Raw genomic sequence first — 16,174 nt, forward strand, 5'->3', positions numbered from 1 at the left:
AAAAATAACACTTGCAATATCGAAACAGGGGTGATGAACAAGAAGCATGAGAATTGTTGATCTGTCATGTTGGAGTTAAAAAACAACCGGAAAGATTGAGCTCAAGAAAAAAAAAAAGGGGGGGGGGGGTCAATGTTAGAAGAAAATAGAAAAGTAAAGAAGGACGAAAAGCAAAACTCTTTTGAAATCTTATATATCTTTAGGGATTATTTTTTTATTTGTGTTCTTAATTGTGTGACACCTGTAATGAAGCCACCCGCTTCCAACCTACGCGATGGCTACCTGTGTTACGGATCTGAGCATATGCGAGGTCCCAGGTAAGTATTAGTAGACGAGGTCTTTGTCTCACAAAGGTTCAGTGAATCACAAGCTTGTTGAAGTGCACAACGCGCCTGCTTCAACGATAGAATCTTGCGGCAACACTTGGAATATTTGAGGCACACCTTACTGGATACTCCAAGCATGGTAATCATAGTACAAAAAATTCCGTAATGAACTCTCAGCCAGATTTCTACCACGAAGTGGACGCTTCAGCACCGAAACTGAAGCGCGCCTCGGAAGGGTCTGGGAGTGATCCTGTTTGTATGGTTTTATGACTGCAAAACAGCGCAAAGAACAGACTCAGAAATAACAGAGAGGAATAACAGACTTAACTCCTTATTTACAAGGTCTTAGCGAAGGCCTTGACCACTGCCATTAGGAAGCAAGTGGTACAAGTATTGGCGTAGTCAGGGGGGGGGGGGGTACAAACCCCTTCCTTACGAAATTTTTCAATTTTGCATGTCTATATATACACGCGCACATACAAAAACAAGCATGAACATATATATAAGTATTGGTTGAGCCCATCGCCCTGCCCCCACCCTCCCAGAAAAAATTGTTGGCTACGCCTCCCTGGGTGCAAGTTACGCATGTATCGACAAGCAAGCTTGAAAGTCGTCCGATATTCGTGAAAGATCCGTTACCACGCACAAGGTTTCTCTCTACCATCTGAAAGATTCCTTGTGCCGATTACAATTCAGTGAATATATGTGTGAGCGGAAATTTCTGCAGACGTCTCGAACACCACAGGAACGGTGTCAGCAAAGAGCACTTGGTGACAAAGGTTTTTGCCTTGCATGCCCGCAAGACGAATCGCGAAATAAGCTGAGCGCGCGTATCTTAGTGACGGAACTTCTGACAGATATGATGACCTCGAATCGTTAAAGACTAGAACCAAAAGCGGTAAAGTGAAGAGATTATGCGGCACCGTCACTCACGTGTACTCACGAACGTGACGTCAGATGCTCCATGATTCTTGAGGACCCTTTGTAGAGGCGGCGTTACCATTGTCAAAAACGGATCTGCAGTGGTCCCGAAGCGACTTTTAGGAGCTTGCTCGCCAAGCTTCTTACGCTCGCGCCTTGTTCATCGCGCCGTATCCGCTAGTTCTCATTGCTCCTGCTAGAGGTGCAGCTGTGCTCTCCCCGGTGTGCCTAAGCAGCGCGGTCGCTTGTCGCCGTTTGTAAATTAAGAAACATGGTGCATATAATATATATATAACAATGTGGTCACGTCTTTATATGATGATAGAGGAATTTGTACGAGGGATTCACGGGTTATCCGATCATCTCCGAGCAAGCTCCTCTAACATCACTCACTTTGTGGATATGGCGTTGCTTTTTGCTTTCGTCAATGACACGCACTTTCCCAAAGTAATGGACCTCCGCCTGTCTAGACACAACGTCGTCCTAATTGTTACCATTTTTATAGTATACTATTCCCCAGGGGAGAGAGCGCACATGCCCGTCAAAAAAGATTGAAATAATTGTATTCAGCAGAGCACGACCGACATTGGAAAAACTGCACCTGTTGCGACGTCGCGTCCGCTGAGCTATGGTTCTGTGGCCGCTGCGTTGCGCAGGGTGACTTTATTCCACGAGCTCGCGCAAATAGATGAACACGCACAGCGCCGAGATCTTGAGAAATCGGCGACAGTCATAGGCGTGCGAACAGGGGGGGGGGGGGGGGGGCTTGGGGGGCGGCCGTCCTCCCTCAATTCACCTAAGAGGGGGGCGCAAGGTGATCCCCCCACATTGACATAATAGGGAGAGGGCATTAACCCCTGTCCCGTCCCACCCTCCGTCGATGATGATGGCGTCAGGTGACGGCTCGAAGTCTTTGGACCCGGGCGGCATCCGGCTTGCCGGACGGCAAAGATGGAAATTTTTTTGGTCCCGTGGGAGCCTGCCGAACTTCGCAGTTTTGCCTGAATGCTGTTTCTCCAAAAAGTTTGTTATTAGAGTATCGTTTGCTGTTTCAATACCAAATTTGGTTTGAATATTAAGCAAAGGCGTTTTTATAAGGTGTTTGAAGCTGAATAATAATACTGCAATTTTTCTGTCATATACGCCTCCAGAAATTTTGCAAGAATGTTCTATGTTTGCATTCTGTCCCTCCTAGCATTTTGCTATGTCATCATCATCATCATCAGCCTGTCTACATCCACTGCAGGGCAAAGGCCTCTCCCATGTTCCGCCAATCAACCCGGTCCTGTGCTTTCTGCTGCCACGTAATACCTGCAAACTTCTTAATCTCATCTACCCACCTAATTTTCTGTCTCCCCCTCACGCGTTTGCCATCTCTTGGAATCCAGTCAGTTACCCTTAATGACCACAGGTTATCCTGCCGACGTGCTACGTGCCCGGCCCATATCCATTTCTTCTTCTTGATTTCAACTATGATGTCCTTAACCCCCGTTTGTTCCCTGACCCACTCTGCTCTCTTCCTGTCTCTTAAGGTTACACCTATCATTTTCCTTTCCATCGCTCGCTGCGTCGTCCTCAATTTAAGTTGAACCCTCTTTGTAAGTCTCCAGGTTTCTGCTCCGTAGGTAAGTACCGGTAAGATGCAGCTGTTATATACCTTCCTCTTGAGGGATAGTGGTAGATTACCATTCATGATTTGATAATGCTTGCCGAATGAGCCCCAACCCATCCTTATTCTTCTAGTTATTTCACTCTCATGGTTCGGCTCCGCGGTTACTACCTGTCCTAAGTAGACGTACTCCTTTTCAACTTCCAGTGTCTCGCCACCTATCGCAAAGCGATGTTCTCTGCCAAGATTGTTCCACATTACTTTAGTTTTATGCATATTAATTTTCAGACCTACTCTTCTACTTTCCGTATCCAGTTCAGTAATCATGAGCTGCAATTCGTCTCCCGCGTTACTCATCAATGCAATGTCGTCAGCGAATCGTAGGTTACTGAGATACTCTCCATTAACTCTTATCCCTAACTCTTCCCAATCTAGGGCCCTGAAAACCTCCTGTAAACACGCGGTGAATAACATTGGAGAGATCGTGTCTCCCTGCCGTACGCCCTTCTTTATTGGGATTCTGTCGCTTTCTTTATGGAGGACTATAGTGGCTGTGGATCCGCTGTAGATTTCTTCCATTATGTTTATATGTATCAATATTTAAGTACAAAATGCTTATTATACGGAAGGTATATTATACGATAAAAACATTTTCAGACGACTCAGGTTTCTGAATTTTACGGGAAAAAATCACGAATTCGAGAAAATCGTCATATTCGTCAACATTGAGACGCAATTTACACCACGTGGTGCTCCAAGTAAAGATCAGCTTTATACCCCAGTCGAAAGCAAATAAATTGTTCTTATATGGCAAGTTCTATCGTTACAATTTTTGTTTTAAGGAAGAAGTTGATTTTTCAAGTTCTTCATTGACGACAATGAGGAACTTAGGCTGCCGTATGATCAAAGGTCCATTCGATTCACCCTGCACTACCTGAACTGGTTCATGGTGGTGACGTCTGAGTTCCGTCATCGTGCAGGGAACGTTTCAGAAAGTGCAGCAGCAACGAGATGCCGAAACGAATACGAGAGTGCAGATGTCGTGCACACCCTCTGCTACGGTCGGTTGTCTCGCGAACTGTGGAGGTTGCGATTCGTAAAAGTCGCCGCCGCTTACGCTGCCTGGTATTTCAAACTACTGGAAAACGTTCACTGACGTATTTGTTGGGCGCCGTTAAAATAGCCACGAACGCAGTCGGCTGCGTCGTCTGCTGCGGTTCCAGCCATTTTGTGCTGCACCGACTCGGCACTACCTCATGAGTAAGTGCAGGGAATTCGTGAACTAACCTTGCACGACGGCTGCACTTTTTCGAAACGAATACCGCGGTGCCGACGTCGCCATGTTGAACTCGTGAAACGAATGCCGGAGTGCAGCGCCACCGTGAACCGGTTCACGAAGTGCAGGTGAAACAAATGGGGAACTTAAAAATAATTTTTTGCTTAAAGCAAAAGTTGTAATGATAAACCTTGCCACATGAGAACTGTGTATTTTCCTTCGATTGAGTTATAAAGCCAATTTTTACTTGGAACACCACGTGATGTAAATTGTGTCTCAATATTGACCAGAATGATGATTTTCTCCAATTTGTTATTTTTTCTCGTATTATCTCAAAACTTCAGTGGCCTGAAAATATTTTTACTGCAAAATATACCTACCTTCGAGTAAGTAGTACATGCTCAGATGTTCGTGCAAAACGCAATATTACATTTAAAAAATGCAAACAGAATATTTCAACAAAATTTGTGGAGGCGTATGTGGCAGGAAAATTGCAGTAATATTGTTAAGTTCTAAACACATTACAAACAATTATTTGCTTAATATGTAAACTAAAATCGGTATTGAAATGAGAAACGGTACTCAGAGAATAAATTTTCTGGCAAACGACACTCGGACGACATTATGCAAAATTTGGAAGGTTCCCGCGTGACGAAAAATTTTTTCTCTCCGGAATATTCTAGGAATTCACTGTTTTCAATGCAATAAATAAGCACGATTTTTTTTATTGCATTGGAGATGGTCGTCAGAATGGCTGGGACGTTTGGCGAGGGATGACCCTGTACTCACTGTTCTTAACACTATCTTCGAAAAAATAATTGTCAAACGCACGCTTCCCTTTTTGAGGAAATATTGTGTGTTATGTCCGCATCAACATGGCTTCCGACCAATGCGTTCTACAAGCACAGCAGTGCTCACACTAAGCCAGATTTTAAATACTGCCCTTCAAGATAACAAATTCGCCGTAGCGGTTTTTCTTGACCCCAGAAAAGCATTTGACACGGTAGACCCTGACATTTTACCTTACAAATTGCGTAAATGTGGTTTTCGCAACGCTATGTGGGATTTTTTTCCAGAGTTACCTTTAAGGTCGACAACAGATGGTAATTATCAATAGTATTACTTCATCTCTTCAGTCCATATAAGCTGGTGTGCCGCAAGGTTCCGTATGTACGTTACTTTACTTGCTACACATAGCTGGCTCGCCCCTAGTACCAACAACTGCCGAGATGCTTATGTATGCTGACAGCACCGTTCTAATTATTACTGTTAAAAATCTTTCAGACATAGAATAACAAATGAATACTTTTGGACAAGCTTGCTGATTGGCTTGCTGCTAACAGGTTTACATACCATTAACGCAAAAAAAAGAAACATGTATGTTCTCTCCCGTACAAATCCTACTCCACATGATAAACTACTACACATCAATAATTGCTCATTTGAACGTACTGACTCTTTTACTTACCGTGGCGTCGTCCTATAGATGGCTGCTTAAATTGGCAGCCTCAGCTAGCCGCAGTCTGCTCGAAACTAGCTTCCAGTTGTTACGCCCTCTGGCAAGCTCGCCAATGTTTTGACGTTCTAATCCTGCGCATTTTGCGTTTTACTTTGGTAAAATGCCACCTTATGTACTGCGCATAATCCTGGGGCTTGGCGCACAGCTCTTATCTTGAGCCATTACGACGGTTGTGAAAACGAGCTATACGTACGATAACTCTCTCTCAATAGTATGAACGTACCAAACTACTAGGTTGAAAATCTTAGCTTTTTATTTCGTGCGGGAACTAAGATTAGCTACACGCATTACCAGTGTTTTAAAGCACAATGAACCATTCCCTATTTCATTACTCTGTACCCCGCGACGCCTAACAAGGAACCAAATTTTAATAACTTTAATATACCACCCTCAAAAACACCTATTGCAATCTTCTACTACAATATGCCGGAGTGAGAGTTTGGAATGGTAGACCGCATTATATAAAGAACACCCAGAACTTGTCGAGATCACTGAAAAAGTATTACCTTGAAGCAGTTTGCTCTGCTTCTTGAGTTGACTGGTACTTTGGGTTTACATGTTTTTTAACTATGTACATATATTGTTCTTTATGTTTTTGTGTTTTCTTTGCGAAGTGCTGTGATATCCTTGTTCCCTTGATTAACGTATTGAGGGGAACTGTTATTGGACAGATTTAGTTGAGCGTCCGCAACAGCTTTACAGACGCAGCCTGCCATAGAAAATGGCTGGCAGGCTGCGTTCACAGAGCTGCTGCTGTCTATTTATACTTGCAACTCCAAGTTTCATTTTGCAGATCTGTGCACCACTTTTACCCAACTTTATGTTGTGTTTACTACCAAGTCATGTTCTTTCTTTTTCCCTTTGTTTAATCGAATTCAATTGACTCTTGCTAGTAGCCAAACGTTATTTCTTGCATGATGATATCATTTTTCATTTTCTACTTGTTTACTTTTAGTATAATTATTACAGTTTCTGTTATGTATATTTCTAAATGGGACCCGCACTAGACTTTGTCTATGGGAGCATACACTGTGTGCATAGTTTGTACAAGATAATGTGTGCAATAAAGAACATTCATTCATTCATTCATTCATTCATTGAGCGCGACATGCTCAGATTTTCAGCATGTTAGGTTTCCCTGGCACAGCGCATGGTGTAGCACAAGGCAGTTTGAAGTTACATTAACTAAAATGCGATGCAGAATACCATCACTAAACTTTTGTTGCACAGCCCTACTGAAAGCGTTCCGTATGCCAGTACCATAATTCCATATGTTTCGTACGGAATCCATATGTTTTCCGTATATTTTCCATATATTTTCCGTACATTTCCGTAAGAATCATACGCAAACATACGGAATTATGGTACTGACTTACGGAACGTTTTCAGTAGGGAGGCCTGGTTTGTTCCGTCCCCGCGATGTAATCAAGCACAAACCGTAGAGCAGCTTTTCACAGAATGTCGCAGACATAAAAATCAAAGGCTAATGTTTCTGAAGCGTCTTTTTCGAAAACTTGGGCTTCAGCTTTATGTGTCAGTGTTACTCTCCCTGGGGGCGTCGACACTGGGTCGCTGTAACAGGGTCATATATGACGCCATATTTAATTTTATAAAGGAATCAAAGAGACTGACATGCGATTATCTTTTTATTATTTTATTCTTCTATTTGTATTTTTACTATTATTTTTGATTCGCTGCAAATAAGCCACGGGAGACTTAACTAAAGAAACCCAAAATCACCACTTGATTATTTTCGATTGTATGCAAATTATCCTTCTAGAGTTTTCTTTCTCGGTATTTCACAAATTCTACTGCCGCAACATTCATGGCCTATCACCCATGGCTGGTTCAACCGTACTTCAAGGACCCAACACTCGAATTAACGGGCTCCCACTATCACTATTATATTAGCGCACTTGTTAAAGGAAACAGAGGACAGAAGAACGAGACGGACACAGCGCATTAATGTGGACGCACTCATCGCTCCTCTGTCCTCTGTTTTGTTCAACAAGTGTGCTAAAATACTAAAATGAATTACCAGCATGCCGCAACCTACACTCTGTCTCCCACTCTCATTCACGATCTGAGGTACTCTTCCTGCAGTGTCCCTGCAGTGATGACCCAGTGTTCGTTGTTCCCAAGAACTGAGTAAATTTATACATGCAAGCGAGAAAGTCTACGACGCGGCGAGGGCACTTCCAGTGTCCATTACGACGCTACATGCCGCCATGGACGGTGACGAGCGCTACGTGCGATGAGCCAGGGCTTCTGTCTTACAGAATGTCGTGCTGGTACAGCAGGAACAGCGCCAAGATTTGCCATACTCGTTTCTGCATAGTAGGGATGCCACCATTCCTGCCATATTTCTGAAGGGTGGCGAACCATCCGCGCGTAGGGACCACTCCTCCATAACGAGACTGGAGCCACGAAGCCACGGTCCCGGACGCGACACCGGTAGTTCGGAAGCCGAGTCGTCTGAGCAGGGCTACGTCGGGCACCCAACCAAGTGTCACGGCGCACTTATACATATAGTAAATGCATAGTGCAACTGCAAGACAGAAATCGCAACAAGAAAGCTTAAGTGATGTAATATACTATTACAGTCTAGAGAAAAAAGAGTATGTGTTACTCCTTTCGGTGACTCTTTACTTGACTCGTATACGACTCTTCTATAGAGGAGCCGTTAAGCTTTTCGTTATGCCGTGTGACGACACCAGAAAACTATCATCCTCATGAACCGGCACGCGCTTTCTTCGTCCTCTTCTTCATCTTTTGCTTCAATCCCAGAACACGTGAGCCGATTTGCCCAGCGTGCGATGCAATGACCCTGATGGGCGAGGGAACGAGTGCAAAGAAAGAGAGAGAAAGAAAGAAAGAGAGAGAAAGAGAAGAAAGACAGAAAAATATAGAAAGACAAAGAAAAGCTGAGAGAGAGAGAGAGATAGAAAGAAAAAGACAAAAAAAAATGGCTCGAAGCTCGCACTGTAAGCTGCGCAAAGCTCGATACGCAGCGAAGGTGATCGGTCTCATGCTTATTGATTGCTGTGTCTAAAACGCCACCACCTCCGCTTCTTCCTACTCTTCGCACCACTAGTTTAACGAGACACGTTAGCACTCTACTCGGTCCCATCGCAGAGTGTGTGGAGGGCGTCCCGCAGGAGACGCGTCGCTCCGGTTGCAACTGCGTATTTCGATCGCCTGGGCGCGGTCGCGCACCCTATAGGCACCGGACACTGCAGTTTTCGAAATGCAACAGTGGCGCCAGAACACAAAGCCTAGCGAGTAGAAGCAGCAAAAACGTAGAGGATGCTTGAGCTACGCCTTCAAGAGTTGAACGCGATGGCGTAATCGGGGGCCCCTTTGGATCGCCTTTTCAATCGGTAGCCTGGCTTCGCGTCTCGGTGGACGCCATGCCGCAAGGAAAGGAACGTTTAGAACTATCCTAGAATGCCTACTGCAAGTACAATTGCGACGGGTCCACTAAGCCATAATTCCTTTTGCGAATTGGCGAAGTAACCACTACGCGTCAGGCAGCACGCGCAACCGCGTAGCTGCACACTTTGTTGATGTTGTTGCTAATAACGCTGACCAATTATGCAAGTGATCTTTGCAGTTGGTGAGCCTTTAGACCAACCACCCGTTGCGCAATTGACCTTTTCTGACGCCTGGTGTGATTACACGCTTCTGCCACGCAATCACGGTGTAAGAAAAATAATTTAGGTGTGGACACTCTCCGCCCGCCGCGAAGGAGAGCGCGTCCAGATAATGTTCGCCTTTAATACATGCGCCCGCCGCAGTTTCATGGGGGGCGCTGCGACATGGGGGCTTAAGAAACCTGGGGTGCTATTCTGGACATTGTCAAATTCCGCCATGTTGTCAAATTCCGCCATGTTGTTGATTTGATTGGTCACGCGAGATTGTTCGCGCTGTGGCGCTGCAATAGCGTTACGACACAGGAATATGCGATGACGTCGCGCGAAAAAAAATTGTTATTTTTTTCCAAAATAACGCTTCGCCGTACTCTGTCATGTAGAAATAAAGGTTTGGGTTGAACAACGAAACCGAAATATGGTACTGAGGTGTGCCTACGGTCAACTTGCGGTTTATCGAAACTACTGCTCGTTTGACGAACAGCCGCCATGTCTGCAACACGATTGGACATTGCACTGATGGCGCCCATTGCGTCACAGGACCTCACGCTTTGTAGCGTCAATATGACGTTGCGTGACGTTGCATCCTGCCAAATTTGCAGCTTAAAATGTGAGAACGATGAAATGCCCACAATTGGCCGCCATATTGTTGTAAATTGAGTTGATCGTTCGATGTGTCGCCTCACATACGTATGTGCACATATCATTCCGTGAGCTACTTTACAAGCATGTTTTCGTTTAATAATATCACAGAGTAGTGTATGTAAAGTTTGCTTGTAAAAGTGAAAACTTCTCACTGAATTTGACTTGTTCGAAGTTGTGGCAGTTGTGGTTCTCGCCGCAAGAGAACGCTGGAAGAAAAAAATGGCGCTGCCGTTCATCGTGCAGTGGTTGCAGCTGCAGGCAGAAAGAGAATTTCGCGAACACCGCGATGCTTTCTCGATGCCCGAGGAGACGTTCCGCCTGCGGTACCGCTTGACGAAGGACATGGCGCGATGGCTGTGCGAAGAGCTTCGCCATGATCTGGAGAGGCGGCGTACTGGTACGCGAACCGCCGCGACCGTCGAGCAGCAAGTGCTTTGTGCCCTTCGCTTCTTCGCTACGGGCAGCTACCAGGGCGCGATCGCAAGCGACGAGGACTTGGCGACGAGCCAGTCAAGTGTGAGTCGCTCGATTCACGCTGTCGTCGAAGCGATTGTGGAGCGCCTCGGCGATGAGTGGATCGCCTTCCCTGCCAGCGCCCAGGAACTGGCCGCGGCGAAAGAAGGCTTTCTCAACATGGACGCAAGGTTCGCAGGCTGCATCGGGGCGGTCGACGGCACGTTCATTTGTATTCGGGCGCCGTACGACACGGACGACAACAACAAAGCGGCGTACTTTTGCCGCAAGGGCTATTACGCCCTCAACGCCATGGTGGTGAGGACAAATTCAATCTTATTCATTCTTGTGCATGCTGTTAATCGATTGCAGAAAGGAGGAATGTGAACGACTAATTTTGGAGCGATTAAAAAGAACGCAGCAGTCGCGGTAAACGAAGTTTCCGTCGCTGTTTAGTTTCGTAAAGGGTGATGACACGATTAAAGGGAGGTGCATCGAGCTTAATATCTGATCGTTGTAACTCTCTTGTATTGAAGAAAAAAAATGCAGGAATAAAAATCACACGTAGTGATTGCACCACAATTTTATAGACATTAATATGCAGAGATGCGGCGACAGCCATAATAAAACGTAAGGCGATCAAAGCTGCGCTTGGCAATCACCATGAGAGAAATACGGGTGTTGAATCGCAGAGTTACAGCTGTATTGCATGTAGCTGGTTGTATTGCTGTTGCTGGCTTCCTTCCAACCCACACAAAACTCTGCAGGTGTGTGACGCAACCCTGCGCATCACTGCCCTGGAGCCCACATACCCAGGCTCGGTGCACGACGCTTTTGTGTGGAGGGCATCCACCTTGAGCCGGGAGTTCAGCGCTGGCAGCCGTGGCCAGGGTGGCGAATTCCTGCTTGGTATGCAAGATGAGTACTGCTTGTGGGGTGTGTTAGTGTAGCAAATACATCAGTCATGGTTATTTGATTAATTTTGTTGCTGGCTCTTGTACTGTTTCTGAGAAAGGTGTTACGGAGGGGCACTGATTAAAGAAAACAAAAAGAAATTTATTGTGACAAGACGTAATCGCGAAAAGCCGAGTGAAACCTAGAGTCGTGTTGTCGGATATGGTTGCGCAGAAGCTTGTGCTGTCCTCATGCTCATTAACAGTGCTGGGAACGTCCGTTGATTCTTGAGAAGTTCAGGGAATGACAAAAATGGTTACGGTTTGTACCAAGGCATCGAAAGCTTGATCACTTCAAAGCGAGTTGAAGTAACTGTTCATGCAACTAAAAATGTACTAAAGTTTGTGCTCATACTTATAGGAAAGAACAGATTTCAACATGCCTAAGTGCTGACCAAGGTGGTGCATGGCAATTTAAAATTTGAATCGCAGAAATTATACTAAGAAGAACCAGCAATGCTAGCTATTTGGCTAGCATCGTCATCAGCGCATTTTGTGTCCACTACGTGACGATGGCTTTCCGAAATAATGTCATATCTACACTAGCTGTTTTCCACTTTATGCCTGCATATTTCTTGATCTCTCTCCCAGTGTAATGCTCTGTTATCCTCGGCTACATTTCTAATATCTCGGTACCCATTTTGCCGCTCTCACAGATGAGCGGTTATCTGCCCAATGCATTAAAAACTCACCCAAGTCCACCTTTTCTTCCCACTCACTCAACATCACCAACCTCTCTTTGTTGTCCAATTCATTCTGCTGTCTTCCTTTGTCATAATGTTGTCTGTCACTTTCCATTCCATCACGGGCTGCGTGGTTCCTAACTTCTCGGGTTCCCTTGTTCTCCGTATGTCAGTACTAGCAGGGCACCCTGGTTGTAGATTATCTTTAGTGGCACCAAAGTTCCCCTGAATGAGGTGCACATTTGACACTGCAAGTCGCACTGCTCCTGTAATGCTGAGGCCCAAGGCAGCACACAATACTTTAACTCACTGTAGGTGTGTAATAGCAACGTGTCTCTGTGTGACCACGGGAAAGACTGTTACTGCAACAGGAAGGTACAGGAAAATGCTGTGGAAATGTTGTAGATCCTTTATTGTGAAATGGTTAAATAATAAATATAAATGATATGCTACACTTTGAGGCTAGGTTAATGAAAGAGAATACATGAGATGGAGCTTACTTTCATGGAAAACAGATTATTTACAGAAATGACAACTGGCATAAAAAAAAAGAAATACACATAAGCACACACAACCAGGCGCCATGTAGCAATAAAATTGTACAGCTCGATTTTAGCTGTTACTGAAGAAAACTGCTTTCATCCCACATTAATATTTTGAAAGAGGAAACAGCGCGGTGAAGACGAAGCAAGGAACGTGCAACGCACCACACGAAGCGCTGACTATCAACTGAAATGCATTCTGGTGAAAAAAACGTACATAAATACATAAGTAGGAACATATCGTCACAAACAAAATAGACAGAAACCAAGAAAAAATACATAGAAACAAAATTGGTACAACTGAAATTCATTCGGTGATAAAATGTACATAATTACATCAGTAGGAACACCTCGTCACAAACAAAATAGACAGAAACCAAGAAAAAATGCATAGAAACAAAATTGGTACAAGTGAAATTGATTCGGGTGAAAAAATGTGCATAAATGCATCAGTAGGAACACCTCGTTAGAAACAAAATAGACAGACACCAAGAAAAAATGCATAGAAACAAAATTGTTACAAGTGAAATTGATTCGGTGATAAAATGTACATAATTACATCAGTAGGAACACCTCGTCACAAACAAAATAGACAGAAACCAAGAAAAAAATGCATAGAAACAAAATTGGTACAAGTGAAATTGATTCGGATGAAAAAATGTGCATAAATACATCAGTAGGAACACCTCGTCAGAAACAAAATAGACAGATACCAAGAAAAAATACATAGAAACAAAATTGGTAATGCGATGGTCATCATCACATGATGCTGCGTGTGCATGGGGTAAGTGGTACATTCATGCCAAGTTAACCGAGAGGTATGAATGTTGTCAGGTAATGAAATCGATGGTGTTCTAACATAGTTTTCTTTTAACAGTGAAATATTATGTGCCGCGATGGTTTCCCTGGTCAATTGATATGCTAAACGAACTAGCCGACAAGATCACCCACATTAATAGTTGTAGCTCAACAAGACCAAATAAAATCAAGTGGGCAATACTGCCTGTTTGTGTCCCCCGCATCATCTCCATGTAACCAAAGGCAACCGCAACATCCTCACCGCCAAAGACATACCTTCTGCCACTTGCCCCACCCGGTCTGTGAAAAAAGTTAAAGGTTCCACTTCAGCATCTTCGTTGTCATTCGTCCTGACAAAGGAATCTAGTCAATGCCGAACCATCCGAAAATAAACGCTTTTTTTCTGTTCGCTGGAGCCTTTTGAAAGCTGCAATTAGCTAACCTAACCAGGCAAGCAATTCTGTCAATATGTTCAGCTGCAAAAGAAAAGGCAAGCAGTTCATTTCACTCACACGGTGCCCCCGAAAGAATTAATGCGTACAAGTAAGAAAGTAATGTTATATATTCATATTCCTATTTATATTATGCTAATTGGAACGCTTTCCTGTGCAGGTGACAGTGCATATCCGCTGCAGCCTTGGCTGCTCAACCCCATCCCCGGAGCACATCAAGCGGGATCCCCTGCGGCCCAGTTCAATCGCGCCCACTCCTCACTGCGGTGTGTCGTGGAACGGTGCTTTGGAGTCCTCAAGGCCCGCTTTCGGTGCCTGCAGAGGTACAGGGCACTGTACTATGGCCCACTCTTCACGTCGAAGATCATTGCAGCTTGTGTGGTGCTTCACAACCTTTGTGTCCGGCAGCAGCTGCCAGAGCCAGACGACATCCCTGGTACTGAGGAACGTGAAGATCCAGACCTTTACGACGATGGTGACGACGATGGGGCAGCAGTTGGCATGTACCAGGCCGGTGCGCAAAGGCGGGATCACCTTCTGCGGTGTTTTACTGCTTCCCAGGACAGCACATGAAGGGTGTTGCATCCCTGTGAGATGTGCACAGAAATGAGACAGAAGCAGAGTTTTTTTTTCCATCTTGTGGCAAAGTAGCCACTTGCATTCTGTTCGATCATAAGCCTATCACATACACTTATGTTCTTACAGGATTTGTATTCTGATGAAACATTCGTTTTAGTTCATTGGTAATAATAATAGCTTAGGCTTAACACTCTAAAACCATGACATTAATATGAGGGGTGCTGTAGTGGAGGGCTGCGGAAAAGTTTCGACCGCCGGGGGTTCTTTAACGTGCGCCCAAATCTGAATACACTGGCCTCAAACATATTCGCCTCTATCAAAAATGCAGCCGCCGCAGCTGGCATGCAGTCCCACCTGCCTGTTCATTCATTGACTGCATGCTTATTGTATCAGGCAGTTATGCAAAGGCGTGCACAGTTGCCGCAGTGATTCATACTAGGGCGAGTTTGAGACGAGTGTAACTCTCTGGAAACAGTCCTTTTTATCATGCAGCAGTGTATGCACCTTAAATAGCACCGCAGAGCATCGTTTTAAGCACTATTCACACTGGGAACAGAGTAGACATTTCATAACATCTAATGACAGTACGTGCTCTTTGCAGGAATAGCTGTAACCGACTTTTTCCCCTTTTGTTGTGTCTTTTTTATGAGCAGCGCCATCCACGTCCATCTGTGCGTTATTTAAATTAACATAGAGGGAAAATGAAAACTGCTGAAGCCTCACTTACCTTACGAGTCGCCCTGCGTCCGCCGCGGCTGCTGCCCACCCCCAAATGCATCCCGGAGGACCGTTGCAATTTCCACTAGGGCGTCTGCTTGCCGGCGCTGTGCAGCTTCAATCTGAAAAGATGAACAGAGTTTTGTGAAGTGCCTTGATGTGGAGTTACTTATGGATGCACCCCACGATTGGCTTGCATAACCAACCAGCAGGCATCACAGCGGCCATGGTCTGATCAAGTCACATGAATGTGAAAGACAAAAGCCTTGCTCTTCTTTTCTTCACCCATTTGCAAACGGCGTTTGCTTAGTTAGCTTATAATGAATAAGCTCTAGTGCACCCCATGATTTACCACTTTAAACTTAACGAGCTTCTTTGATTCCATGGCCACCGTAGCCCTGTCTTGAGGTTTTTCAATTGCCATCATTGCAATTTACGGTGGTTCAACTCGACATGCACGCATATCTAGATCAACAAAATTTTCAGTGACATTTTGGCGGTTGCTGCGATGGTGTTACACTTAGGTTGGTTTTGAAACTGCTTTTCGACAGGCTAGGACCTCAAAATGCACATCTTTCAGCATCTTCCATGGACTGCTTGAATTTCCTAATAAAACGCGGGAATATCTAGTTCATTCATTACCGCAGAGAGATGCTCCCGGACTGCCTCCCATTGATGGGCGTTCTGCAGGAGCATCTGCTCTTGAAGCGCCAGCAGACGCCTCTGGTCCTCGGCCAGTTCCGCTGCAGTCGCATGCATTTGCCGAACTGGCGTTTGGCGGCCCGGGTGCAGTGGTGGTGGGTTTCTGCTCTGCCTTGGTCGCATGGCTGCACACAATAAATGATGCCTTCAGAATGAGAAATCCGATGCCTGACACATTCAGCCCAACATTTCAGAGTACTTACTGTTTGTTGTTACAGTTTGCCTTAATTATGTTGTCTCTTGCTGGTATTAGGCAAGACCTGCTTTAATGGTGGGCGACCTGGCCACTCTCAACAAGGACGTACCGCTCGGCACCTTCATAGTTTCTTTTAGCGTTCTCATTCAGTTG

General features: G+C 45.0%; 1 protein-coding gene across 1 annotated transcript; it reads left to right on the forward strand.

The window, feature by feature from the left end:
• Nucleotides 1–10,236: 10,236 nt before the first annotated feature.
• Nucleotides 10,237–14,969, forward strand: LOC119394822 (putative nuclease HARBI1). Its single transcript, XM_037662126.2, has 3 exons — nucleotides 10,237–10,717; nucleotides 11,167–11,308; nucleotides 13,988–14,969. Exons 1-3 carry the CDS (start codon nucleotides 10,244–10,246, stop codon nucleotides 14,398–14,400), a joined length of 1,029 nt encoding a protein of 342 aa, XP_037518054.2. The 5' UTR covers nucleotides 10,237–10,243; the 3' UTR covers nucleotides 14,401–14,969.
• Nucleotides 14,970–16,174: the final 1,205 nt, after the last annotated feature.

This window comes from Rhipicephalus sanguineus, chromosome 5, assembly GCF_013339695.2.
Source record: "Rhipicephalus sanguineus isolate Rsan-2018 chromosome 5, BIME_Rsan_1.4, whole genome shotgun sequence".
Taxonomy (NCBI): Eukaryota; Metazoa; Arthropoda; class Arachnida; order Ixodida; family Ixodidae; genus Rhipicephalus; species Rhipicephalus sanguineus.

Coding starts and splice junctions, on each gene's coding strand:
- LOC119394822 (XM_037662126.2), top strand. CDS start 10,244: ATGCCCGAGGAGACGTTCCGCCTGCGGTACCGCTTGACGAAGGACATG. Junction 10,718..11,166: donor ACGCCCTCAACGCCATGGTG/GTGAGGACAAAT, acceptor AAAACTCTGCAG/GTGTGTGACGCAACCCTGCG. Junction 11,309..13,987: donor GGGTGGCGAATTCCTGCTTG/GTATGCAAGATG, acceptor TTTCCTGTGCAG/GTGACAGTGCATATCCGCTG.